We start from the raw sequence: 9949 nt of genomic DNA, 5'->3' as shown, positions 1-9949 counted from the left end.
GATGTCAATACTACATGGCATTAAAGATTGTTGATTAGAAATTGGATTTTCCCTTTCTACCCATCTAAATGTTTAAAAATAGTTAAGTTAAGGATTTGAAAAAAAATTTAAAAAAAAACTAATTGCTTCAAACTAAGTCTTGACTATTCTTAACATAGTGTTTTTAAGCAAAATAAAAAGGGCAATTCGGTTTGAAAAAAACCCAAACATCATGGTTTAGAGATTATCAAAGTGAGAAATATGTTTGAGAAGACTTTTTGTTGCAAATCTTTTTCATAATCATAACACTTTTAGAATGAATATCTACATCAGGTTTGAGAGACACATCTTCAATTTGTATTTGTTTCTCAACATAACGAATTTTTTAAAGAGGGTTAAATTTTATTTGTATAACTTTGTGTTGGGGATTACAAGGAGTACCTTGTTCACAGCTTGGAGGTTCAAATTTGATTTGGGAAGAATATTTCTCTTCAATATATGGTATATGCTAATCATCAGTATCAAGCTTCGAATTCTCATGCTCACCGAGTTTCCAATTATGAAGCAATGCCATAATCATCTATAAATGGGATGGGTTGATTAGTAAGAAAAAGGCTTTTAAGGGTTGATCTTCTTGCTCTAAACCCCATCCTGGAACTACAAGTTCTATCGAAAGCTTGGATAGTTTTAGCGACAACTTGATCTTTTTCTCTAAACCCCATCTTGGAGATCCTAGAACTATAGGTTCTAGACAATTATAGCAAGATATCGTCAAACGAACTTGGACTTTTAATCATTATGATTTTTAATGTTTTTTTTTTCTACACGAAGAAAAGTTTTGACAGATTATTTACTCAAATAGGAGATAAAGAAGGATGTTGTAAATTTAAAATGAGTAAAAGGAATAATTTCATTTTGAGAATGATTATTTTTCTTTTTAATATGAAAATTAATATAAATTTGTATTATATAAAACAAAATGACACGTCAACATAGTATGTTGCAATGTGTAATGTGGTATAAAATTGTTAATTGTATCATTAGCAAGAAAAACTTATTTAATATAAAATAAAAATTAATAATTTATTTAAACATAATAAAAAAATAAAAATTTAATTAACTTTTTTGATATGATTCAAATACTTATTTGAGTATTTCACTTTAAAATTTTGGACAAAACTTTATCATTCTATAATTATTGATTAAATATTACTTTTAGTTAATATTACAAAACTTGATATTTCCAAGGCATCCCATCCCATGACAATGACATAACGTATCAAACGTGCGCAGACAAAATCGCGCGACTGAACGAGATAAGAGGGTAGACGTTGGAGCCACCGAATGGGCCACGTTTGGCACCGCATGATTAGAAAAATCCATTTGCCACGAAACTTTCAAGTAATTAAAGTTGAAAAGGACGCGTCGTTTGTAACTATATATATATATATATATCTATATATAGATTTGCATCCAATTTAAATCACAACAAGCCTTCCCTCCTTTTAATTTAGAGCTTACCATGTTCGTTTGCAGCAGTCAAACTCGTTGTTGTCCGAAAGAAAGAAAGCTAAGAGGAAGAAAGGCGGCGATTGCACTCAAGGGGGTCAAGCGCCGCCTATTAATCTCCCAAAGGCTTTCTAAACCGCCACCAATGAACACTCGGGTGGGTATATTTTTGAGCGTTGTTATTGTTCATTGTTTTTTTCTTTGGGTTTGTTCCTATAGGGCTCTTAACATGGTTTTGTTGCTTTTGGGTCAGCAGAGAAGAAAGACGGTCAAAATAAACGCAACCGTAGCTCAGTTGAAGAGGGAGATGAAAGAAATTAGGGAAGAACAGAATAGCATCAGAGAAGGGCAAAGGCAAGTTAAAAAGAAATTTGATGACGTTTTATCTGAATGCGAAAAACTACGCGACGAGACTGAGCTCATTACGCAGCAGAGTATTTGTACCAGGCTCCGCCTCACCCTCATGTTTCAAATCCTTAAGGCACGACAGAACAATGACTTCACCAAGGCCGCCCAATTGACTACTTCTCTCCGGTTGGTCTCTCAGCCCCTCACCATAATAAACGGTCATTTTCTGATGACTAGTCATTTCTACGTTGAAACCAACACGGCTAGGCTTTTCTAATTAACTAAGGAAAGATTGCTACTCTGAAATTTTAACTAGGTCGGAAAAATCTAATGTTAAATTAAGACAGAACCTTCACCTTCACCTTCAGGCTGGTATAGTTAAAACTAACAGAGACAAACAGGGGATCAGAAAGTGATTCTCCCGAAACAGGGGACGCTCTAACTCAGCATGATTTATTGAAAGTTTAAACTCTCAAATACCAAATCCCTCGTTCTATTGATAAAAAAAAAAAGTGTTCCCTAGCTTGTTCTTAAAAGCTTTATTCATTTTCTTGAAATATATAACTTAAATCTTTCTTCCCTGTTTCCTTTTTGGTTCCAGTGAACTGATAGCTCAGCAGAAGAACCAAAGTTTGCAGCAAAGTGATGGGGCAAAGGGCAAGTGACAAATTGATGGCAACGTTGTCGAATATCAGTAGTTCTAAGTTGTGTGTGCCTCTTTTATGAGTTTTATCTTATTTGGCTTTGCAAGGTTTTGCTTCCTCTGTAAGGTGGATTGACCAAATCCTAGAAACCGATGTAAAAAAAATCAGTTTTAATATATCTCTTATTCAGTAGAGTTATAGAGATTTTTACTTATTTTCGACATGCTCAAGCGATGGGAACGTTTGCTCTTGGGCAAACGATAACTGATTCGTTGCCATTTTTATCGTGCATCACTATTGGAGGAAAGCACAAGCGGTTGCACAAACAGATCCAAGTGCTCCTGTACAGCGAGAAAAGACAGATTCTAGTGCTTCAGAAATTATAAGGGAAGTACATATGTCACCGCGACATCAGCATTCAGCCCAGAGGAGGGATGCCTTGGGAGCACCAAGGACGGGAGATCAAGGCAACCAGCTGAGCAGGTATAGGCTAAAAGGGGGCTATCGAGCTGATCAGGAGGGCTGGAGATTGTGCACACTGGGCGCTCAGCGCGCCTGCGCACCAGCTAAGCGCCACAGCAAACAAGCAGCGTGCCAAGCGCTGCTCCAATGGTTAGCTCACTATTCCAACGGGTAGAGACAGTCTTCTACGGGCTAGAAGTCTGAAAATGTTGCAGAGGCTCTTCCTAGCTGTTAGGAGTGGGGGAGGGCTTTGTAAGAGGTTCCCTTGGCGTATAAAAGGGCACCCTTACCAACTATTATGGGTTGAGGTTATTTTAGGGACTTTTCTTGTATAAATATTGTATATTTGTGAATACAATATCTTTTTCCTCACTCCTTTTCGTATTTACTTTTCTCTGTATATTTTGTTGGTTAAACCTCGAAGTAGATGACAATTTAAACTAGTTTAAAACATGATATATTGTTTTTAAGGATAATTTTCGCTTCTTCAAAATATAAAATTAAGTGTAAAAAGATTAAAACAATTATCTCTCAAGATTCAACAAGCTCTTTTTAATTAGTTTGTACAAATAATCAAGGATACAAGAACAACAAAAAATAAAGAAGAAGGAATCCATTAAGTCGAGAAGAAGAAAGCAAAGAAGAGGAAGCAATGAGAACCCAAGGTTAAAGGTCAATCAAGGTTATATGAAATATGATTTTTATCTATTGTTGTCGATTTTATCACGTAAGTGCACAAGTTGTAACAAGTAATATAATAGTAAATAGAGTGTTGAATCTCATAAAGAATTATATTAACTATTGCTAAGTACTAAAATTAATGCAACCTAATTTTATTCAAAAAATCAAATTAAAGTGATAAATTAAAAGTAAAACCAAAACTAAATAATAACAAAACTAAATCCAAAAGATAATTGGCAAAACTTTACTAGGACAATTCAATTAATAAAATGTCTATGATTACAATATCTCTCAACACTTCGTTTGAATCTTGTTTCTCTCTATGAAGTTACTTCAATGGATTAAACTGCTAACCTAAAATCTCAATTTATTTATAAGTCTATGTCGAAGTTCTTATATTAAAATTACATTAAAAATCATATAATTGTATTAAAGTTATATTTTTCATACACAAAGATAATTTTAGAAATTAACAATATATTCCTAGTAAAGTGCTTGTAAACTAAATACTACAATGTCATATTATCAAGATTTTACTATGCATTTTTCTATATATACCAATGTTATATTTCTAAACAATTACCTTAACAATCACTTAATATGGCACCAAACACAACCTCTATTTCTTTTTCTTTGAAATACCTTAAATTTTGTTGAGAAAAACAAATATTGTCAAGAGCACAACTAGGATAAAAGTGACTGACCATGAGCAATAACAATTATATATATATATATATATATATATATATACTCGTTGCTTCCTTGGAATTGATGATCTAGACCAATAGTTTGCACCTTCTATTCTAGTGTAAGAACGTATAACCTGATATCTCGATTATTATGTAGTCGAAATATGCCCCATTCACAAATGTGAGTCTTAACTTATATATACGAAAGTTGCCAAGTCAAAGCTTAGATGCTTATTGCATAACTCGACATTTTATCATGTGGACATGTAAGTGTTCTATGTGTTTTGTAAATGGTTCTTCTAATAAGGAGAGATGAAGCATTGCAACAAGCAATGTGAGATGCACTAGAGGCAACATGGAAGAAGATTAGAGCAATCTTTGAAGTGTTGGAGCCCTTTATGGCGAGAGGTAAGAGATACACATTAGGAAAAATGTAGAAAAATTGTGGTGGTGAGCATGGTGAAGAATAAGATAGTAAAGAATTAAGTGGAGCAAAAAGAGAGTATTTAGAAAAAGCTTTAAGAAGAGAATATGTTAGAGAAGGGAATTTGGTGAAATTCTCATGTCTCTTAAATTTTTAAAATTCACACACACGCACACACACATACATATATATATATATATATATATATATATATATATATGCACACACACACAAGCACACCTCAGGGACAAACAGTTTCTTAAGAGCTATTGGATAAGAAGTTTTTATTGGTTATAATTGGAAACAACATTTAGGAAATATATGTGTATCATGTAATAACACATTCATCATGGGGATAACATGTTAGCCAACTACGAGTGTGTGTGTATTGGATAGTGGGAAGATGTTTTGGTTTATTGACATAGTGGAGCTTAAAGACACTTAACAACCTGTCAAGTGTTTTTTTTTTTTTTTGAGAAAAAAGGAAAAGTTAAAGGACTTACATTTAAAGGAAATATTAAAAGAAAGACTCTTTAAGTACTTTCATATCTTAACCATTACGTTAAATTTTTTAAAATAAAAATTAAAATAACTTATGAACTTTACTACTTGTTTTCAGTTACTTTTCTAACTCTCTACATGACGTAATTGTTTTATATTTATTCTCATTGTGTAAAATAATACTTTAAAAAATATAATATGTTAGTTAAAATCAAACATTTACATGTTTCAATAATAATTTTTTGGTAGACTAAATTAAATTAGATCTTTATATAATTTCAAAAGCAATTAGAAATTTTTTTATTTTAATATATTTTATATTAACATATTTTTCTATAATTGATCTTCAACAAATTTTTAGTAAAAAAAAGTAAAATGTGATGAAATTTTTATAGTAGGAAATACAGAATACAAATAAATTAAAGGTTAATTTTTTTATAAAAAATGATTTTCAAACTTCTTAAAAAAAAACATAAATAAAAAATTGAAAAGAAAAATAGAAGCGTATATCTGTGCTTCTGACTGGAAATTTTTATGTCATAGGCAACCTTTGACAATGCCTTTTGACAACATTCATAATGGCGTGCTGTAAATAATAGAAAGTTTTAAAATCTTTGGGTTGTGTTCGTACAGTCCAAGAAATCGGTACAAATGGACAAAACAAACACGCAGAACGACAAAAAAGGACAAGAAATTTAGTTTCTAATTAAAGTGGCCTTGACAAAAGTGCAATCGTAAGATTCGCGCGGTTTTCGTGTGCTATGTCACAAGAAGTTGGTCGAGTCGAACGAGCCTTGGTCTCGTGGAAAATTGTCCCAACCCAACGCACTTTTCGTAAAGCAATTAATTTGTCTATTTGCGCCCATCACACGTCACAGTCCTTGTCTAACACGTCGCTTTGCTTTTTCTTTTCTTTCTTCATCACAATCACCTGCATTGTGCGACTTACCACTCACTCAATCCTTTTGCTTAATACACTTGGAAAGGTAAAGGGTATGCTATAGTCAACAAGGTCGTACTGTTATCCGTATGCAACATCAGGGATGGACAGACATAAAGTAAAATGGTGTCAGATGAATAATGGAAGTATTAAAATTTTTTATTAATTATCTTATTTAATTAATATTTTATATAATTAATAAATTCATTAATTTTTTATAATTTTATAAAAAATAAAATAAAAAATTTCAAATCAAACTAAATTTGGTTATGATATAGACATTTGACGTCGATGGTCAGCACTCATTGAAGACAGGTTTCTCCATTGAACAATGTGGAATTATCGCAATCAATCATTGTCATTATCTTTTTTTGTGTAGGATTACAAATTCTTGTAGATTCATAAGACAGATTGCGTATAACTATTATTGAAAAGAGATATGTTATCTTATATTATAATAAAATTATTATATTTGTTATAAATTTTAATCTATAAAAATTTTTTTTTATATTCTATCATTACTTTTTTCAAGCGAGGGGTCATAGCTACAATAATAAGGATCATCAAAAATTAGTTCCATGGTCCATGGTCGACATGGAGGAAAGTTCCTAATGATATAAAGGAGTTAATGTTTAAAAAATTTCAGGTACTATATTTTTTATTCAATTAAATTATAACTTTTTATTTTCAGTTAATTCGTATCAATTGTTTTAATTACGCTATTATGTTACTGTAGAAAAAATGTGTTTGGTCTGTAAATCAAGATGTTTTGGTTCGATGAATATGGGATAAAATTTGTTCCGATTAGTTAAGAGATATGCTTTCAGCAGAAAAGAATAAAGTAATGATAGAAACCAAAACAAACAACATTAGAGATTGCAAAGACATGTCAAAGGAATGGATCACAAATAAAATCTGGGATGCCCTCATCGATACAATATGGGGTACAGAAGAATGGCAAAACAAATCAAGAAAAGCAAGGTAAAATCGTTTAACACCAAAAAAAGGAAGCATTCCAAAACACATTGGTGGTTCGGTTCTATTTGTGGTTCATGCAAAAAGGATGATATGAATTAATCTAACTTCGCATTTATATGTATGGTTTTCTTTCAAATTAAATTAAATTGCATGTTTAGTAGTTTGACTTTGGTTTTTCCTTACATGTTATTTATATATATATATATATTGATTATGATTGAGTATATATAGTTGTAAATAAATGCAGGCAACTGAAATAAAATGAGATGTTAGCTTTTTGAAAGTGTTCAATTGCACTCATAAGTGTTTAGGGGGTCATAGTGATTTTATAAATAACAAGTCCAAGTCTACAAGTGTACGTACAAAATTGATTAACCTTCACTTGAAAGTTGACGATCTAGTTGAATAATATTATTATTTAATTTTTTATGTAAGAAATGTATAATTTTATACTATCGCATAAGTATAGTGAGGATTTATCTTCTCAACCAGAATTCGATCCGCATGCTTAGACTGAAGCAATTGGAAGGATGGAGACTAAATACACTCACGTGTATGGGTTTGGTACTCGGTTGCCCGCTACAACTTTACTTACTGAAACACACAGCAATGTAGCAACATCTGAGTTTGCTTGTCGCCCTATCAACTTAAACGTTACCAGTCCTGCAATTGCATTGGAAGAAAAAGTGAAAAATCTTTCAAAAAAGTTGGGTAAGATACGTGAGGAAATACGTGGGAAAATACGTTAAAAAATTAAGAATGTAATGGCGGAAAGCATGAGTGAATTTATGACACGTATGAAAACCATGATCATGACTAATGCGCTCTCAAAACAAAGAAATGTGGGACCTTCAAGCTAAAATCTTAACAAGCAAGAACACAACATTTTATGATATGATGTCTATTTTTTACTACTACACTTGGATACTTTTTAATATAGCTGTTTAATAACACATTTAGGTTTATATTCATATGTGTTTAACTGTTTTAGATATTATGTGTTTAGGCTAATTTTTAATTGTATGAATTTCACTTTGAATCTCGGTTTTTAATGTGTGTTTCCTTTATATATTCTGAAAGTCAAATGTGAATGGGAATTAATAATTTATTATCAAAATCAAAATTAATCATTTTTGTTGGAAAAACATTACTAAAAAGATATGCAATTAAAAATTAGTAAAAGAATTTCCATTAGAAATACATCACCGACGGAATATTCTGTTGAAAATTTCCAACGGAATTCTCTGTCGAAAAAAAAATTCCTAAGGAAAATTCCGTGAGAAATTCATTTCTTATAAAATTATTTCAGACGAAATTTTTTTCCAACGGAATTCTTTTCACAATAGTTTCCAATGAAATTTTCCACGGAATTCCAATGGGGTAGCCAACAGAAATCATATTTTTCCAACGGATTTCCAATGGAAAGTATTACCGACGAGGATTTTAGCGACTGAATTTCCAATGGATTTTTTTGTTGGAAATCCGTCAAAACAAGGTATTTTCAATGGAAATCAACCTATTTTTAACAAAAAATTTCGTTGAAAATAGACTGTTTTTTGGTAGTGAGGAAACTAGTGAGAACTGAGGTGTGTTAAGGTACAAAAATATCACTTGTGTGTGGAAAGGGAAAATTCGCATTTTCTTAAGGCTTGATCCCATCTCGTGTGCACGTGAGCTCACTTTGTTTTCTTACTTACAACAAGTTCATGATAAGTTTGTTTATATAAAGCACTAACATCTTTTGTACCTAGGCAATGTGGGATAGAAACCTTATGAGATATCACCATATATCTGATAATTCCTCACATATTTCACAAAGTTTCATAATAGGAAGTTTTGTTGGGACTAATCTCATTCGAATGTAATGTATCGAGATTGGTGTTTTTTGAGCTACCAAGCCTAAAAAGAATACAATATCAGTAACAGGATGTTGGTGAAGTTTATAACTTATATGAACAAAAAATTCTTTATGTGAAATATGATTTTTATCCATCGTTGTTGATTTCATCACGCAAGTGCACAAGCCGTAACAAGTAATATAATAGTAAGTAAAGTGTCGAATCTCATAGAGAATTTTACCAACTATTACTAAGTAGTAAAATTAATACAACATAATCTTATTCAAACAACCAAATTAAAGTGATTAATTAAAAGTAAAACTAAAACTAAATAATAACTAAACTAAGTCCAAAAGCTGATTGGTAAAATTTTATTAGGAAAATTCAATTAATAAAAAATCTAAGATTACAATATCTCTCAACACTTCGTCTGAATCTTGTTTCTCTCAGAAGTTTCAATTTATTTATAAGTCTCTAGCAAAGTTCTTATATTAAAATTACATTAAAAAGCATGCAATTGTGTTAAAGTTATATTTTTCATACACAAAGATAATTCTAGAAATTAGCAACATATTCCTAGTAAAGTGCTTGTAAACTAAATGCTACAATGTTATATTATCAAGATTTTAATATGCATTTTTCTATATAAACCAATGTTATATTTCAAAACAATTACCTTAACAATCACTTAATATGGCACCAAACACAACTTCTGTTTCTTTTTCTTTGAAATAGTAAAATTTTGTTGAGAAAAATAAATATTGTCAATAGCACAGTCAGGATAAAAGTGACTGACCATGAGCAATAACAATTATATATATATATACTCGTTGCTTCCTTGGAATTGATGATCTAGACCGATAGTTTGCACCTTGTATTCTAGTGTAAGAATGTATAACTCGATTTCTCGATTATTATGTAGTCGAAATATGCCCCATTCACAAATGTGAGTCTTA

The 9949-nt window shown here is 31.2% G+C and overlaps 1 protein-coding gene across 2 annotated transcripts; it reads left to right on the top strand.

The window, feature by feature from the left end:
* The first annotated feature begins 1452 nt into the window (after positions 1-1452).
* LOC148762854 (uncharacterized) lies at positions 1453-2678 on the top strand. Of its 2 annotated transcripts, none has more exons than XM_018121918.2 (3): positions 1453-1645; positions 1742-2022; positions 2438-2678. In XM_018121918.2, exons 1-3 carry the CDS (start codon positions 1502-1504, stop codon positions 2499-2501), a joined length of 489 nt encoding a protein of 162 aa, XP_017977407.1. In that variant the 5' UTR covers positions 1453-1501; the 3' UTR covers positions 2502-2678. The 2 variants fall into 2 exon arrangements, with proteins under 2 accessions (XP_017977407.1, XP_007029273.2); XM_007029211.3 differs by having other exon boundaries at positions 1454-1645; positions 1745-2022.
* Positions 2679-9949: the final 7271 nt, after the last annotated feature.

Source organism: Theobroma cacao, chromosome 5 (genome assembly GCF_053813885.1).
Source record: "Theobroma cacao isolate CCN51 chromosome 5, ASM5381388v1, whole genome shotgun sequence".
NCBI lineage: Eukaryota > Viridiplantae > Streptophyta > Magnoliopsida > Malvales > Malvaceae > Theobroma > Theobroma cacao.
The sequence above is the reverse complement of the archived record's forward strand: the minus strand, read 5'-3'. Positions and strand labels throughout refer to the sequence as shown.

Bases quoted from the DNA above. Each gene is read 5' to 3' on its own strand.
- LOC148762854 (XM_018121918.2), top strand. From the start codon at position 1,502: ATGTTCGTTTGCAGCAGTCAAACTCGTTGTTGTCCGAAAGAAAGAAAG. The intron at 1,646-1,741 runs GTGGGTATATTT...CTTTTGGGTCAG, and splicing joins CGCCACCAATGAACACTCGG to CAGAGAAGAAAGACGGTCAA. The intron at 2,023-2,437 runs GTTGGTCTCTCA...TTTTGGTTCCAG, and splicing joins CAATTGACTACTTCTCTCCG to TGAACTGATAGCTCAGCAGA.